The sequence below is a fragment of the Calonectris borealis genome, chromosome 4 (genome assembly GCF_964195595.1).
Source record: "Calonectris borealis chromosome 4, bCalBor7.hap1.2, whole genome shotgun sequence".
NCBI lineage: Eukaryota > Metazoa > Chordata > Aves > Procellariiformes > Procellariidae > Calonectris > Calonectris borealis.
In genome coordinates, this window is record NC_134315.1 from 40,493,286 (window position 1) to 40,512,554 (window position 19,269).

Here is a 19,269-nt window from a genome sequence, read left to right on the forward strand (position 1 = left end):
TTATTTTGCAGCTGGAGCAAGAATCCAAATGTTAATATGCTTTGGCTAGAAGTCTCTCTAACAAGAGAAACTCTTTCCATGGTAGCTCCCTAGATGGATTTTTTTTTTTCATCAGTATTTGGAAGACACAGGAAACTATCTTCTGTTTTGCTTTTCCTTCTACAAAAGTAAACATATACCAGTTTGCATTTTTAAATTCTAGTGGGGAAAAAACCCACATTTCAAAATAATGTAAGGGATGTGGTACTTTCTGCAGCAAAAACAATAGCATTTGTAATCTTCCATAACAGAATAAAATGCAAATATAATACTTTGCAGTTTCAGTTCTTGTATGATGACACCCCCAATGTTAAACTTTTTTAAAGACCCGGTCACTAAATAATGTCAAAATTTGTTTTGTAAAATAGAGAATATCTATCAGAGTTGATGATGCATAAACATACAGTTTATGTTTAATTTGCATAGTTTAGGTATATCAGTCGTATGAGCTTTATTGTCGGCTGCACAAGTGCCCATTTACCTTCCCGTAACATCCCATACTGCTATGCCTGCATGCTTGTCAGTACCCAGGCTCACTTGCGTACTTCAGTGCAAGGTACTGTTTTCACGACATCCTGTAGATGTGCTTCATATTTTGAATCATTTAAAATTACCCCTATTTTCATTACATTTGCATGCTTCCTATATGCCATACTATAAAGTTATTGATTATAAAAAAGCATTGCAAATAGATTTCAGCTAAAAATTAAAGTCTTGTTATACAGTCTTATCAACTGAAACTGGAATAATAACCAATGACCATGTTTTTAAAGGTAGTAAAGTCCCCAGAAGATGCAGAAATATTCTTAAATATATTTGAAAAAGCGACTAAACACTAAAAGGCAACAGTGCACTATTATCCTATTAAAAATACTACCAAAAACTAGTTTTTAAGGCTTTGACCTAAAATATTTGTCCTAACTTTTCAGGAGACTATTGAGATTTGAGTCTTACAGTCCTTTTTAATTTGATAAAGTGCATGTCCCGAATTGAATACTGAAATGAGTCTCACTGTTTGTCTGTTATCACATGTTCAGTTTTTCCACAAGGTATCGCTGAAGTTATCCTCTTCCACCAGTTGAACTACATTTCCCACTAAAATTAGGATTTTATTCATTCACATACATGATTATTTTAATAATAGTGAATATTTCTTAATATCCTGAAAAAAAATTAATAGTTCAAGATGCATTCTGTTAGGGTAACCATATAATTTGCATTGATACAAATACTGAAAAGTCAAAAATACAGTATGCTGCGGTTCAAAACTTGTTCATCCAAAAATGTTTTGATCTAAGTCCAATATACTGCTGTTTTACACAAGCTCTTGTAATTGTGCAACTGATGTATTAGGTTGTAGCTTGCCCCCTTTTTAAATTATTCTTGTTTTCCAACTTTTTGAAACACTTTCCAAATATTACGTTTTAGATTTTTTAAAAGGCTGCCAATTTGAAGTAATTTCGTCTAGAAAAATGAGTTCTTTGTACATTTTCCTCTTTTAACAACGTTACTTTAAATGTTACAGTAAGCAAACAGTCGTGTAACAGGGTTTAACACTAAAAATGTTGTCATAACATAGCTGTTGTATTCATTTTGCACATAATGATTATTTAGCGGTATAATTGAATATGTCACTGAATTACGGTAGAGAACAAAATCCCAAACTTAAATTCCTTATAGTTTTTTTTGTATGTCCTTATATTATTTTCAGTTGTACTGTTACTGGTCTATTAAAAAGGCTCTTTGCTTTGCTTTCCTTTTTATAGTTGTTTGAGATCACAGTGCCTCTCTCTCATGGCCCCAAACCTGTAACCGTCAGTTTTGCCAATCACACGTCCTGCAGATGCATGTCGAAGTTGGATGTTTACAGACAAGTTCATTCTATCATAAGGCGTTCCTTGCCAGCAACACAAACTCAGTAAGTATGAGACTTGTCTTTCCTTTCACCTTATGAGCAAGTCTGTACAATTAGATTTAATATTGCTGGAAGCTTTCACAACCAAGATAGGTGAACTTATACACATTAGTAGTAGTAGCAGAATGCATTTTGTAAAGGAGCTAATATTGTTTTGCATGGAGAGAATGTTACTAAAGTAATTAGCACAATACCTTTTTACCCAGTGGGTAAACTGGGGCTGCGTAATTTAAAAATTAAGAATAATGTTGTTTGTGGGGGTTTTTTCATGGAAAGAGCTACAATGCAATTGAGGCTTAAAGGAAACATCAATAAAATAAACTTTTCTAAAAAAAAAGTAGTCATAAAAGCTATCCAAAAATACTTACTTTTGCAAATAAGGAGTAGACAACATTTCTCTCTATAACTGTATTTACCTATTTTAAAAGCTGTTAAAAAAAGGCCTGATTTTAGGGAATGTTTATCTACAAATCTTTTTGGACATCTTCATATGCCCAAAGTGAAAATAAAACAGAATGGGAAGGGGAAATAAAGGGTTAACTGACAGTCCACAGAATTAGGATGTTGATTTGTTTGGTGATTTTGAATGAAAGAAGTCACAGAAGAACTCTGGCACTGAAGCAATTGTTATTAAAACACTTGAAGAACTCCTTCCCTTCATTTTAGAGGACTGAGTGATGATTTCATGATGTATAAATATTTAGTAGGCCAAAAATATGTAACAAACTAACAGTTGCTTTATGGAAGAACCAATGACTAGAAGCTGAACTCTAATTAACTGTAGACATTTTTAATATGATGAGTGAATGGTGCAAAATGCCCAGAGATGTAAGCTGGGTCGTCTTCTCTGTGTTTTCATTCAATTAGAGTCTGGATGTTCTCTGTCATGTTCCAGCTAAACACAGATTATATTCTATTTTAATTCAAATTATTGAATTTGTTCATCAAAACATGGATGACAAACAGTGGACTAGAAAAATACTAAGAAATAAATCTATTAATAGTTTAAGTAATTGCATGATTAACAGATTATAAAAAATCAAAACCCAAGAGTTAATAATAAAGTCAAATTATGCTGACGCTTGGCAGCTTCTCAGTGCTTCCAAATTAAGCGCAGTTGTAATTACCATTGCAAGAATTTATTCTAGCCAGGAAACAGCTACCTGTAGTTAGAGGGAAGTAAGCATACAGATACAAGACTTTGACCAGGTAACTGATTGTCCTGTGAGTAAGAAATCATGCTTCAACAAAGGTAAGACAGAGTAGTACTAGATTAGAATATATACAGACCTTCTCTACTGTTAAGTACGGTCTTTAAGTTTAAAATCTATAGCATTTTACAAGAAAATAAATTAAAAACAAACAAACAAAACAACCAAAAAAACCCCAAGCTGAGTGCTTCTAGATTCTAGAAAGGAAAGATATTTACATGTTCCCGGTGGGTGCCTGGATGCTTTTCAGAATCCCACTGGGGTTTTTTGATTTGTACGACTGTTCTCAGTTTCTTTTCAACTACTTGTTTTTCCTTTGAATGCTAGTGAAACTGTTGTAAAGCCAAAACTTGGAAAGATACTTTCTTGCTACAGTGGTAGATCTGCATGTGTGCATGTATTTATGTACATGCTCATTTTAACAGAAATATAGTAATGACTTTCTTATGTATTACTGAAAAGAAAAGTCTAAGAGTATAATCTCTGGGTTTAGGGTAGTAACACTTGGGATCTAATAAGAACGCAAGGCTGGATTATGCCATGATGCACAGGCATGTGTTAGAAAGAAGAAAGAAATGACATGTAAGATAGAATACAAACAGTCAATCTTTTTTTATATAAAATGTTTTCTGCACAACTTTATCCTGATAATTAAGGTCTAGGTCTTTGCCTGTTCTCCCACTTTTTTCCATTTTTTTCTTCTAAAAAGTAGTAGCTACCTCTACATAGTTGCAGAGCTGAGGCATGTCAGTTCATGTTAACCAGTCACCTCCTGGATTAATGGTATCTTAACTTGTACGCTTCTGTGTTTATATAGAATGTCATCAAGATGAGTTAGAAAATTGTCACTTTATTTTAGAAGTTTAGCAATTTGGGGTGGGAGGGAGCAGAGGACCTTCAATATACATAATTCAGATCCGAGTCTCTATGATGACCTTTTTTCCCTATGGTTTGTACGTAGGCGCTTACAGAGCTGATAAGCATATTTTAGATGTGGTTTGGATGTATGTAGTACGCATTAAATGCTTCCCCCTCTTGTGCGTTATCTGTCCTGACACTGACAGGTAACAAGTTAGCATGCTCATTTTTTTTTTTTTAAGTTGAGTTGACGATGATTTGGAAGGAGGTAGTGAAATTTTCTACAAAGTGGTTTTGCCTCTGATTTTTTTTTCTAGCCTTCCTGAACTTTCCAAAAATGTTACAATAAGTCATTTTAGAATTTCAGCCATCTCCCCCAGTAATTTTCTGTACTAGCAGCCAGAGTGGAATTTGTAAATAAGCAGTTCCAGTTCCTTTTGCTGGGTGTCTCCAACCCTGATGCTGAAATACATATCATTCTCTTCAAGTTCTGGTAACCTGGGGTTTGTATCAATATTGTCTTCTTATGGGTTCATGTGCACTTGGTGTTTTCTTCATACTGTGACCCTGGCTTCCTTCTGTAGTTAGTTTTAAACACTCCCGGCTAGAGCCAGGCTGCTCCAGGTGTGAGTTGTTTTTTTTTTTAAACCAGGATACAATAATACATCTGTAATTTATCCATACTATTTCTCAAGCAGAATTGGGAGGCAGGCAGAAAGGACATATGTGCCAAGTGAAGGGAGCAAGAGTGAGATCATTAGCAGAATGAAATCAGGAAACACCAGCTTGATAAAACATGAGGCAGGGTGATGTTAAACTACAGCAGTCTTTACAAGCAAAGAGTCATCTTAATGTGGTGAAGGGGAGTGGTATACTTGAATGATGATCATGGAAGAATGTCCCAGCACCTGCATTTTTGAACGCATGAGTAATGGTGCTCAGGGGAATTAAAAGTGCTTAAAATGCGTAATGTATGTGCTGTCTTAACAGATGAGGATTTTAGAAATATTACAGAAACAATGAATAAATGACATAGCCTGGATGCTTGAAGTTAGGCATGACTTGTTAAAAGTTGTAATGTCACCTGTGATGATAAAGAAATTGCAAGCAAGGAAGATCAAATAATACACAAATATTTTATCTGTGGTATATCTACTGGTTAAGTTCTGTCATCCATTAAAAAGAGACCAACTGCTGTTAGGATTTTTTGCTTTCTTTGCTTACCACTACCTTGGCTGCAAAACTCTAGCAGGTAAAGAGCATTAACTGTTAAATTGTTTATTGTCTTTCATTTCTAAAGTGAAAAGGCATTGCTGCTGAAGTCCAAATATTTAGATTCAGCAAAACCGTCCAGGTTTTCAGTGGCTGATGAGAAGGAGTCAGTTAATGTCACATAATTTTCACGTAAAGGGAAAAGGAATCTGATAATCTAATTTTGTTTTAGAAATTAGAGTTTGGTCTGCAGCATTCATTCAGAAACTGTAATCAGCTGTCTTGATGTCTGTATGTGTGAAAATGTTTTTGTACTGCAAAAAAAAATGTATAAAATTATGCCTGTTACCACCTATGGGGTATTTGGCACACAAATATTTTTTATACTGGTCTATTTTCTATGTGGGGCTTGCATTCAAGGGTTAGATCTGTTTCCAAACTACATTAGGAAAGTACAAATATCAGTTTTGGGAGTTAGAGCTAAAACTTGAAATGTGAGAAGGTGGTGGGGAGAACCTTAATTAGTAACAGATTTGATAGGAGTTAAAAATAAGATTATGAATGAGCTGAAGCTCTTTGAAAGGTTTTTGTCGTAGATTAAAACAAAAGCAATTAACAGCTAAAATTGATTTTTTTTTTTCCCCCCCCTTGAGTTCTTATGGTAGTAAATCAACAGTATATTTCATTCCACAGGTGTCATGTAGCAAACAAGACCTGTCCAAAAAATCATATCTGGAATAATCAAATTTGCAGATGTTTGGCACAGCATGATTTTGGTTTCTCTTCTCACCTTGGAGATTCTGGTAAGCAGTTTTGCTTAAACGATTAAATGTAGTCCCGTGTTTTGATTTACCTAAAGGAGAAATTAAAAATATGAAAAGTAAATAGTTGAATCTTTTTCTGTATTAATACTATTACTGGTTGTTGCCTATCTTTTGACATATGTTTATTCTTAAAACACCTTAAAATGTACAAATTCGATACCATTTCTTCCCTTAAAAATATGGGATGGGTAGAGACAAAATTCTGATTGTGCAACTTCTCTGCTGTATTTCTAGACACATCTGAAGGATTCCATATTTGTGGACCAAACAAGGAGCTGGATGAAGAAACCTGTCAATGTGTCTGCAAAGGAGGCTTGCGGCCATCAAGCTGTGGACCTCACAAAGAATTAGACAGATCATCGTGTCAGTGCATGTGCAAAAACAAACTTCTCCCCGCTTCTTGTGGGCCCAATAAGGAATTTGATGAAGATAAGTGCCAGTGTGTATGTAGAAAGACCTGTCCTAAACATCAGCCACTAAATCCTGCAAAATGCATCTGTGAATGTATAGAATCTCCCAATAAATGCTTCTTAAAAGGAAAAAGGTTTCATCACCAGACATGCAGGTAAAAACTTGGTCTTAAAACCTTTCATTGTTTTAAGGTATAAAATTTTGGGTTGTGTCATTAGCTGTCTTGTTGGATTGTTTTGTAGCCTTAAGTAAACAGCAAGCCTCTCTTCAGTTCAGTTTTACCTTCTATGACTTATCTGTAAGAGGCAACTACTAGGCAGAAAGAGTATTTTAAAGCACGTTTAGTTTCTTGTACTCTTACTACTACTTCATGTGATTTATTTTTTTTTGTTTTGATGAAAATGAGTTGTAAGTTCAAGCTCCTCACTTTTTTATGCTACTTAAAATCCCACTCTATTTTTCCCAAAAAACGAATACTGCAATTAGATTCCAGGGATTAGTTCTGGAGGATACCATCATTCATTTTCACTTCCTAAATTTTTGCATATCCTTCATTTCACTCAACTGATACTAAAGATTTATAAGTGCATAAAAAGTCTTATAGCTCTGGGCGATTTCTGTGAAAAGTAGACGCATGTAACTATAAAACAGACCACCCACCTTCATCATTTAAAATGGGATTTGGTCAGGAAGAAAACTCTGCAATTTCTTTATATATCACTGGAGCTTTTCCCTCCACGACTGCTACGCCCATAGCGGTAGCAGTATATACATAAAAATGTGAATGACTTCAGGTTCTGAGAAACAAACAATATTATTTCTGCTTTGTATATTTTGTGAGAAAAGTGAATTTGTTAAAAAAGAAACAATCCCATTTGGAGCAGAAAGGTCACTTATTTATTAATATATGGGAATTATTTCTATTATATTAGTGACAAATAACAATTCCAGAAATGTTCAGGCACTGGAAATGGAAAATAGAAAATTGGGACATTTAAATGTCTGTGGTAATTCATTGCTTATCAAAACTAAACCTTATGTATTTTTTTAATATAACATGTAATTAGTTGGCATAAATATATTGCCAGATATATATACACATTAGTTCATCTGAAATAAAGAGCAAATGTCTAATATTAGAGACTTCAACACAGGTCTGATTCCTAAAATTAATAATAACTGACATTACCTGTTTTCCTATGTTTGGCCTTTTGAGTGGAATAGAAGAGTTGTTAGAAACATAAGAAATAATTTCTTCTCTATTGTTCAGTTTTTATTTCAATTTTATGTTTGCAGAGGAAAAAAAAAACAACCTTATTACATGAGCTTTAGCACGTTACAAAGCCTTAGCACTGCTCAAGCGTACACTTCCAGCAGTGCTACACATATAAACTATGTGTATTTTAAAAGAACGTTCACAACTGGAAAAGTCAGGCATTTAAAAAGCTAAGAAATGCCATAATAGACATCTGATGCCACCTCTATTGATTTAAAGACTTAGTATTCGAAGGAGGGAATTGAGCTCAGCTTTTCTCTCTGTTGTTGTGGTTGAATACGATAAAGAGTTTGAATCCCTTTCTCACTTCCAAGGACAATGTGATATAGGATGCTTTTAACTGTTTCTCTTTTCTAAGCAGTTCATCTTTGTGTGGAGAAAGAGAGAAAGATTTGTATATGGTGTTACTCTATAGCTTTACAACCAATAGCCCTGTAGATAGTAGCGCTGTCAAGGAAAATAGAAGATGCAATTTCTCCTCCTCCTTAAGAAAGCACTTAGCATATGTTTCTCACGTTTTTGATGTGTCCACAAGCCTTCCATAAAAGGAATAAAAACCCTGCAACATCCTATTTGTCTTGAAAGAAAGTCCCCTTGCTGTTATAAGACCATGTAAATGGAGGTACCACCTATAACTTTGTGCAAGATGCCCGAGACTAGACACGAGCAGACCCCTGTAGCCGTGTCCTAGACAGCTCCCCATGCAGACAGATAGTCCTTGTACGTTCTGATTTTGAAGGACCTGCATTTTTATGCACTGTACCTAAAATGTTTCTGCCTCTCATATTAGACCTTGCTCCAGAGGATAGGAATAAAAAGTCATTTAGAAAGAACAGGACAGAAAGGAAAAAAAAAAAAATCCACCACCAGAAAGCATTTAAGGTGATCATGCTGTTACCTCTACTAAAATTAGCATTCCTACTTCAGCTTCCTCTGTGCAGATGTTAGACTCTCCAAAATCTCAAACGTGAGCATTTGGTAGCAAAAATCACAATTACTGACCGTAAAGAGAAAGTTGCCACTGACTCACCCAGCACTATACATATTGACTGCACATCTGTCTTAGCTCCAGCATGCTCAGATTGTCCTCATCAAAACAGACATCTGTCATGTGAAAGCACTCCATAAACAACATTCAGCCTAAATAATTTGAAAGACTGCGTCTATTGTTCAGCAGAGTTTCCTAAGGAAACCACATTTATATAGTTACAATGACTCTGCTACTATTCACCCTGTGCTATCACCTCAAAAATTTATTTTGGTTAGTTTTGGCAGGGCCATATAAGTAGGCACCTCAGCTGCAAAGCATTTTAGAGGAGGAGAAGGGCTTTCTTGCTCTGTTGAAATGTCCCAAATAAGGATAAGACTGCAGTAACCCGACCTTGACTGCTGCTGGACACAAACTCACGTGGGAGAGATGCTTTATAGCACTGTTGACTGTAAGTTCACAGTTCACTAGGAGGCACGAATCCTAAACAAAGTGAACTCCTCATATTTAATGATTATGTGACTGCTTTTCATTTCGTGCCACATGTCATAGGTGGGTGGAAGAGTTTGGCTTTGTCTTTTTTTTTGTTCCCTTGTCTTTCTCTTATTTCATTCCACGGTCACTCAGTACATGAAATAGTCTAACTTTCATGGCAGAGACGGGCAAAAACACAAGTGAGTTCAGTGTTTCATCCATTGCATCTCTATGGAGTACCTTTTTCTCAGAACAAACCTACTGCTGGTTGCCCATTTGCTCAGAGTATTAGATCCTTTGGCAAACGTGCAAGACAGTAAAGTTCACTTGCTTTCTTTCTCAAGTGACACTGTGATTTTTGTTGCCTTTTACCACTGTTTCCAAACTTTATTGGGCAAAAGATCAATAGAGCTTTCAGAGATTCCCATGAGCTGTTACGCTGATCTCAGATATATTAAGTGGCACAAAATAATGTTACTCCCTTAATTACAGAGACCACACTGGTGAAATAATCTATGATTAATGACATTGAAAACACTGAACAAGATGTGACTAGTTAATAAATGTCATGTTTGCAGTCTTCCTCATTCCTTATTGTTTTCCTCATAGCCAGGTTCATTGGTTGAACTGGCTGGCTTGAATTAATGTAACTGTAATCCAGACCTCATATCATAAACAAATTGTTGCAAAGTAATAACTTGGTATCCAAAACAAGCACAGAACATATTAACTTATCTGCCACAATAATAAGAGTAGCCACAAGCCTGAAACAAGAATTGCCTAGGGAAGAGGATAGACATTGCCTTAATACAGTGTACTGTAGCGTCTTTGAACTGAAGTAAGTATGAATTATAGTAATAGATCATAATATCAGTGTTTCACAGCAGGCACACATTACTTAAATACAAGTTTTAAGTATAACTGTGTTGAAATTCAAAACATATATTTTGTCTTTTGACTCACTGCCAGCATCTGAAAAAAAACCCAGACTTGTACTTTGTCTCCATTATACACCAGAAAGTATTTAGCATTGTTATTGCAAGGTTATTTTAGGTCAAGTTCTTGTTTTAATAGAAAAATAAAATAGGAAAAGGAAGAGTTCACGGACAACCACAGATATTATCATTGTATAAGTTCTATTTTTCAGTCAAGGAATCTGTGAAGAAAAATTCTGCTGCTTCTTAGGTAGATGTGACTTGTGGTTTAATGCTCTATTTCTGTTAAACTTACTTTAATCAAATAGGGACTATTTCTGTTCTTTTTCCTTTAAGATTTATCATAAACATGCAGGCTCTGATCTTACTTCAGAATGCACATAGATGCAATATGAAGTGTAGATACCGCCCCACTGGTCTCAGAGAGCGGCTATAGGAGTTTGCAACTTGAAAAGAAGTGTGTTCTCATTTTCAAGATCAGAGTTACAGTGTAACACACATAGACAAATCTCTCTCAGGCTTAATGTGTTAGTGAATAAGGTGAGAAACAGTCCTGGGTAAGAAGATGGTAGATTTTATTATCACCTGACTCTGGATTGCCACCTCAAACTGGCAGCGTGCAGTAGGTCATAACAAGCCAATTTAAGTACAGAAAAATATTACTGTATTTTCAAAATTAAATTTTAAAAAGTACTACTCAAGATTAAAATGTGACTACAACCAGGCAATATGTTTAAAATATTCATGAGTATCTGTTGCAATAGAATAATTTCTCTTCAATAGCATTCATTATTCTTTGTCTTTCGTGAAGAATAGTCCAATTAAAAGTAGTTGCAAGAACATAAACAGAAGCTAAAAGATATGTATTTGTAGGGATTAAATGTCACAATCTAAAGGCAATCTAAATGCACACAGATTTCTACTCCAGGTTAATATAAATGATCATGTTATATTAATGCCTGCTTTTCTTAATTTCTTTAGTTGTTACAGACCGCCGTGTACAGTCCGAACGAAACGCTGTGATGCTGGATTTTATTTTAGTGAAGAAGTGTGCCGCTGTGTACCCACATACTGGAAAAGACCACTTATGAATTAGTGAAGAGAGCACTACTTGCTATTTTGGTGTACATTTTTCCATTAGAACAAAAGAACAACAGAAACTTTGCTAATATTTGGAATTAAATGTTCACCAGAGACCCTGTGGGACTTTCAGAGACAGACACATTGTGCTTTTCTCAAGATGTGGAAAGCAAATGTAGAAAATAACTGGGGTTCATGTTTTGTAAAGAACTCAGTAAGGACTTATTTTCTGCCAATGACCAAACAGCCTAGGTTCTCCTTCTTGTGATTTTTTTTTTTAAAGAGATAATGACTATATAATTTATTTCCACTAAAACCATTGTGCAGCATTTCTGTTTATAGCAGTAACAATTGTTAAAGCTCACTGTGATCAATATTTTTATATCATGCAAAGTATGTTTAAAATAAAATGGAAATTGTATTATATAATGGTGAGAATGTTTAATCATCTGCCTAAAGAAAGGAACTACAATTCAGCTTTATTATCAGAGTTCTTAAAAGGGGGAAAGGCAATTAAGAGAAAGCACTTTTATCAAAGGAAGACTACAGACACTTTCTCATACCTGTTGTATATATGTCATTTGAAATAGAAAGAGTCATACTTAGTGTTTCATGACCCAGTGATATTTCTATCTCTAGAACAAAACTAGCAAAGCAAGTACAATTAATAACTAATGAAAACATTGGAGATCCTGTACATTGCCCAAGGATAAGGACTACATTTAAAGGACAGCAGCAACTACTCACATTCCAATATATTCACCTTTTATTTTATTTCTTGTTAGCATTCCTAAAGAATAATATAAAATAATGTCTGTTGAAGGTTATTAGTAGGAAAGTGGAAATGCCGACTGCGCTTTTTATTTAGTATTACAGGCTACATTGTAAAATTTACAACTACATAATTCAGAATGCTTTGATGCACTTTTACTCTTTCATATAGTTAATCAGATATCTTGGTCAAAAATGTGTGTGTGTGCAAAAATAGGAAAGGAAAGGAAAATAATACATTTTACATTCCAATGGGGACATGAGAGGATTTCCACCAGTCTGGTATGGATTGACATCATCTCTACATAAAAAATGGCCAGGACTTCTCTTTATTAAAGAGAATGTGAAAACAAACATCGACAACTTTAAAAAGAGGTAAGATTTTTAACTTGCATGGGAAAAGCAATGTGCGTAGAACAATCTATTCAAAATTAAAATGTTTCAGAAGTTGTTAAATTATGGAAACTTTATTGGGTGCAGAAGTGGAACAAGCAAAGCTGCAAAGCAAGATTTTTGTGACAGGAGTGGGTAGATCTGCCAAAAGAGTTGTAGATGTCATTATTCTGAAGTGCTGGTTCTAAGCAGCTGTTCTTAAAAGGGTTATTAATTAAGTAGTATTATTTCTGATTATTTCCTAGAAAGTTGGTGGTGGGGTGTTGCTTTTCTAGATTCTTGAATATTTATATATCAGAGTTCCTAAAACTGAGTGAAAGCTACTTTTAATTTCTCAGCCCGCATCATGAGTTGAGACAGTCTAACAAGTAGGCAGGATGAGAGGCAGTTTGAGACTTCACACTTTCTACTGTACGTCTAGTGTCCTCAAGTGTTCTTCCTATGAGGCCAGCTATTTGTTATCCATATAGGATAACAGGATGAAGTTTAGGCATACAAATACTGAGGAATGTCTTTATTACTATATTGCCTCAGCAATCAAATGCAGGTAGAACTCCAGATGACAATTTAACATTGAAATACAACTTTATGCCAGTGTAACAACACACAATTCCCATCGGTTGGATTAGTAGTAATGCAAATCAACAGTGTCTACACTGGCAATGTCAATCTAATAGCAAGAGGTTTAGTCAAAATTTCATTCAGTATTACTAGAGATCCAGGCATCCACTTCTATATGTCATCTGCTTGAAGGAAGCATAAAATACCTTAAGAAATCAACTAAAGAGCAAACTTTAATGAAGACTTGAGAAAACAAGGTGTAGGTAAAGCTCCCAAAATAAGCTTTTTCATTTCTATCCAAGCCCAATACGGAAGAGGGGCAGTGGGGGGAGGACAAACCAAATCTGAAGCCAGGAATAGACGCTAAGTAAGCCAGTATCTAGCAGATAAAATATGTACTTGTGGTTAAAAAGGAGGCGGGCACAAGTGAAGGCAGAGCGAAACCGCATTCCAACAAGTAATTCTATAGATTATAAAAAGTGCAGTTACAATACTGTGCAAATAAAAAACCTACTAAACTGAGTAATGCTCACTTTACATGTCTAAACTATCTGAAAGGAGTTCATGAAAACAGAGCTAATAAAACATTCTGGCTAAGCAGATATTTGGATTTCTACTGAGCATGCTGTACTCCAAAATCATAAAACCCATCAGGATAAGGAAGGGAAGGCAGGGAGTTTGAAAACGAGAGCACTGTACAGGAAGCTCCAACTTTATTACAAACATCAGCATTCAATAAGAGTTACTTTCTCGAATGCTTTTTTTTTTTCAATTTCTTAACTTTCCACATATTGAGACTTTTGGACATAAATTATGTAAATCACTAAGTAAAACTAAGGTTTAAAGAAAGCAAATACCTGACTTCTAAAAGTTACCACAAATCAGGTTTATGTCTGAGCAAAGTGACTGGTCAACTGTTCTCAAAGGTATGCAGATGAGTAGAATAATATATGCAAGCAGATAATAGCGTTTTCTGGTAATCAGGCTCTCCAATTCTGCTTTACATGAAAATAGCATTTTTAAAAAAAATGCATTATATACACAAGAACACAAGAAATATCGCAATTATTATCATTAGATTAGGCTAGAGATTTCCCATTCTATGTGATAAAATGTGATTCTTTTTATTTCAGTACTGTCACAAAATCATCTATATTTAAGCAAGTGTTTCTGTGGAGAAATATAGAGTGGTGGCATAATCTGCGTAGCAGGTCTTCCTTGCATCTATTATATAAAGTAGCTGATAGATTTACACCATTTTCACTTTTGAAGTATTTGATTATAATCGCCTTGCAATTTTTATCTTCGTTTCGAATCTTAATTTAGTATTCTTAAAATATATAAAAAAGAGACTATACAGCTTAAAAGATCTAAAAATATAGATGATAATTCTATATACAAGTTACTCTGCACTAACTCTGAATAAAAAGCTTATATTGTTATTTGTTTAAAATCCCTGTACCTTCTACAAAAAAATAAAAGCGGGGGAAGTGAGAAAGCGTGTGTGTAACTCTGCAGTAAATCACATTTAATAGTAAACAGACTTATGCTTGCATTTCATCAGGAATTTACAACAGTTTCTGTACTTTTTCAATATCATACTATATGGAGACCATAAATTATTCAGAACAACCCCTCTCTACCTGTATTAACAGAAGGACATACTATTTACAGCATGAGTGTTGTTAGTCTGCTGACATGTTTAATTCATGTTGAACAAGTTGATAGTAAATCAATTCTCTTAGTTCTATTTGAAAGACCAGCATGAAATCTTGCATATGTGCCATATCATCTTGAAAGGCTTAGAGTTAGGATTTCTTTCAATATTCTCATTTTCGGTCTTCAGATCTCAGTGACAACTCCAGATGCCCTTGAATTTTAACATCTCTCTCTTTCTCTCTCTGATTTTCTGGAAGTATAACTAGCTATCACATCTACGCCAAAAGCTAGGAATGGAATAATTTATACAGCCAGTAAGCTCATCAACAGATTAGCCTGAGGAATAGAACATATTCTTTTAAATATTATTTAATTTATATTTAATTTAAGAATATATTCTTTAAAGATTAATTTATTAAATAGTATTTAATTTTGCATTATTTGGAGGTACAAAAGGTTGCCCTCAAATAGAAAAGTTTAAAAATTATCAACTCAGAATTTTCAGAACTTTTGTAATTTAGTCAATATGATGTAGTAATAATTTTTAATATTATGGGATTTTTGCTTTATTGAAAAAATGAAAATAATAGTTCATCATTTATTTAATAGCTTTGTTTTGTTCTCTTTCTCTTTTCCTTTCCTCTTTCAGATAAAACTTCTAGGAAAGAACACAGGAGACAACCTTCTGATTGAGTGATGAAATACTGAGATCAAGTGGACCAGGTATTTAAATTTTTTAATGTAATAAATATGAAGGACTAATGAGGACTAATAAAATTAGGCCAGTTTAATACAGGTTTAAGACTCCAGGTTACACTAGAGTTCTTAAAAGCTCTGGATAGATCAAAACATTTTTATAGGATAACATATCCGGACTCATTTTATCTAGATTTTCATGTCCGAATTTTGTAATGGAATCTGAACAGTAGCAAGCATTAAGAGGTCACCAATTGTACAATAGCACAGTTTCTAAAATTTCAGTAATTTATCATGATAAAAATGTATATTTTATCTATAGCCTGAAGCTATGAAGCAGGAGACCTTACTTCAGCTTGAGAATGTATTGAGTTACAAAACACAGCACATTCCAGGAAAAAAAAAAAAATCTTAAAACACAATGCTTTGCTCTTTTGTATAAGCATTGCTACTTGTTGGCAAACCACTATGGAAATCTCTGAAAATTGTGTATTACCATTTATTCCCTTTTTTTCTCAGCAAAACATTGTCATGAAAATAACATCTTACAGATTCAGATATTCTTCCTGGGTAAGGGTACTGTATCCATTCCTGACAGACAGGGACCTTTCAACTGAGTTTCAGCAAACTTTTTATACATTTTCTACATTTATAATCAGCCGTACGTGGTCACTGAACTCTTCCCCTTTGCCCCCTTTCTCATCTTAAATTACTTCTCGTAGATTTCTGGATCATATCTCAGTCTCCCCATAAGAATATTTGTATTTCCCTTTCAGCCTTTCTCACATACCACTCTAACTCTTCCATTTCCCTTTTATATCCATCTCTCACTAAAAATGGCATTACTTTCCTCTCTATTACCATTAAGACCTCTTTCCTCTTTCTACTTTAAATAATCATGCCAACATGGGGATTAATCTGTTTTTAGTTGTCGAGTGATACTCTTAACTATACATATATGAAAGAACAAGTGTTAAAAAGAAGTCTGAGACTTCACATTCCAAGTGTGCAAATCCCATCTGCCCAAGCAAATAATAATAATAAAAAGTATTTCAGTTGAGAACCTCCCAAAGCAAACTTGCAAATAAAAATAACCGATGCAGAAATCACCCTAGCAAATTACACTTGGAATATAAAAGACAATTTATGGTATCACCCTCCCTGTAAAAAATACAAGCTTTAATTCTGCTGGATGCTGGATACTATCTCTGCAGTCTAACATTGCACTCGTGCAGTCCTCGGTGATGTCCAGTGCAGCATTTTGGAACTAAATTCAGCCTTGTAATTGAGTTTATGTTCATGTCTCATTCACACTGTGTGGAAAAATTCCAGGGCTCAAGGGCAGGTAAGGAGACTTTTCAAACACACCACAAAAAGCACAAACACACCACGTCTGTGCTCTTCCTTAGCACGGACGTACCCACCTCTATGCTTTACACCTCTGTGAAGACAGGTGAACTGTGGTCACAGGATCCTTCCCAGAAGGATAATGCCATTTTTAAGGAGAGACAGTATTTATAAGCCGAGGTTGCCTTCATAAGATGAATGTGCTTTTCACCAGCCTGCATCCTGTCCAGTAATTTGGATGCAGAGAGCTACTGAGTCACAGAACACTTCAGGCTCAACTTAGTCCATGGGTTAACATCAAGGTAGATACCATATTAATTTCTGTTGCTCCAATTGGTTTTTAATAAACCATTTAAGAGATACTTATTTTAAAATACAGTAAATAACCTGTTACTGAAGCACTAGAATACCTTGTTTCCAAACTATGAAAAAAATACAAATACATGTTTTATGTAGAGATTAAGCATTTACCAAAGGTAATTTCCAAAAACAAGAGAGTGAGTTTTCAAATACATGTTAAGTACTTATTAGTGTCATCTGTGGGAACTATAAAACTGTCTGACAGCACTTTCATATATTTATTTGCAAGAACAGAAAGTGCAGCAATGAGATGGTTTAATATTGCTGCAAGTATATATATATAAACAATCAATATTTTATTCTTTTATAAGACTAATAGTAATAGGTTATGCTTTAGAGAATCAAAGCATTAAAAGTTCATCTCTTCTTTCAGTACATTACTGCATTAGATTTATACCGTATAAATTACAAACATTCAGATTTTATAAATCTTTACAATCACAAGTCTTTAGCTATTGAAGATCTACCAGTTAACGTTTCCCTTTACTTTATTAGTTACTTGTCATTGTTCTTTAAAACATACAGGAAGTATATCTTATATCCTTTAACTGTAGTTTGTTTTGAAAAATACTTCCGAAATAACTATTTTTATTTTAGTAACTCTAACAATGATATGACAAAAAGCCCATAAATAACAAGCAGGTTAATAAAACCTCCCCTTTCACAACCCGCAGTCCCCGTTCAGTTATTCACCAGCAAGGGTCCTGCAGAACGTTGTGCATGCAGGTTCCTAAACTTCCTAAAGCAGCATACTCTCTCTGGTTTCAAGTTGGGCATGCGGCTGCAGCCACCAGTGCTGCCAGGATCCTGGCTTCTTCTGTGACTTCCACACAGGGCAGCTTCTTGGACCTGCTTTTAGCTTAGACTGAAGATCATCTGTATTAGGGGGCTTCTCAAACTCCCAGGAAGAAAAATTAATACTCAGGAAAACAAAACTAACTAAATGACTAAATAAACAAACAATTCTCTTGGCGTCCGAGAAGAACATCAAGAAGAGGTTAGCTAAAGGCAAGTGAAAACCATTACGTCTGCAGGAGACAGCTTGTTGATGACATCACTGATTCTTTCTTCTGATTTAAATGGTATTATTCATTTTAATGTGATCAGTCTTCAGAGTAGCAAGGCCTGGTAAATATCATCAAGCACCCCTGTTCTTTACAGGTTGTTCTAACATCACTGATTGCTCAAGGAGGGAAGAACTACATATACTCATAAATATAGTATCATTCTACCTGAAAACTCTTTACATTTACCAAATAGTAACTATAGATGTTAGAACACCGTAGCTTGAAAAGACATCATCATGCATAACTTTTTATAGTGTTTTTACACAAAATGAAGCGACAGCTAGTTACTAGAATCATTGTTAGCTTTTCAAGAGAGTGAGCAACACTGCAAAGCTCAAAGCATGCCTCACGGAAAAGGACTGAAAAAATAAGACAGAGAAAATTGAACATCCCACCATTAATGAAGTGTTAATTAAGATTAAGTGCATTTGAAACAACCCCCACTGACAGCAAAACTGTTTTATATAAGGTTCAGGAAGTTTTAAAACAGTTAGTTTAGACCAAATTGTGGTCTCTTAACTATATTGTTCCTGCTGTGGGAGTTTGCAATGCAGTGAAATGCCATACCAAAAACTAATTAAGTCTTACAAATGCTCATGAGTCAGCACTTAAAATCTCCTTATTTATCACTGAAGAATCTCTAAAGAGGAAAACCGAAGTATACAAAAAGGAAAAGTATATAACGGATTAGATTCACAATTGACTTTATAATCACTGTGAGAGGTACCTAAATCCTAAACTTAGACCCTAAAAATCCTCATCCATTTGCCCCCAAATTCATAGGAGGCAAGTTTCCAAAGTAAGTTTCCCTAACTTGAAGATGTACTTCTGCAAATGCCGATAGTGCAGCATAACTATATACCTGAACTCCATCAAGATACATAACCTGATGACATTTCTATTTACCCTGTGAATAAAATCTAGTAAATATTCGGAAAGTACTAATAACATCTTTATGCCCAAAATACATGGCAAAGGTTCTCTTACTCCATTCTGTTTGAGTTGTTATACTTTGTATGAAATAAGTAAATAAGATTCGGGTCAGAAATGGAGAATATAATATTCTAAACTACTGTTGTTGATTTTAAAATGGAAGACCTGGATTCCAGTACTACTTAATTGACTATCATGTTCTTGTAACTCGCCAGCAGATGTTAGAAAAGGGACTAAACTGTCTTGGATGTTATCACTT

General features: G+C 34.7%; 1 protein-coding gene across 1 annotated transcript in view; it reads left to right on the forward strand.

Annotated features, from left to right (window-relative positions):
- VEGFC (vascular endothelial growth factor C) overlaps nucleotides 1-17,258 on the forward strand; it is an 85,463-nt gene extending 68,205 nt beyond the window's left edge. Inside the window, exons 4-9 of the mRNA XM_075149297.1 lie at nucleotides 1,806-1,957; nucleotides 5,929-6,038; nucleotides 6,294-6,624; nucleotides 11,125-12,369; nucleotides 15,257-15,330; nucleotides 15,823-17,258. Of these exons, the coding sequence (XP_075005398.1) occupies nucleotides 1,806-1,957; nucleotides 5,929-6,038; nucleotides 6,294-6,624; nucleotides 11,125-11,239 (708 nt within the window). The 3' untranslated portion in view covers nucleotides 11,240-12,369; nucleotides 15,257-15,330; nucleotides 15,823-17,258. The remainder of the gene's footprint in view (nucleotides 1-1,805; nucleotides 1,958-5,928; nucleotides 6,039-6,293; nucleotides 6,625-11,124; nucleotides 12,370-15,256; nucleotides 15,331-15,822) is intronic.
- Nucleotides 17,259-19,269: the final 2,011 nt, after the last annotated feature.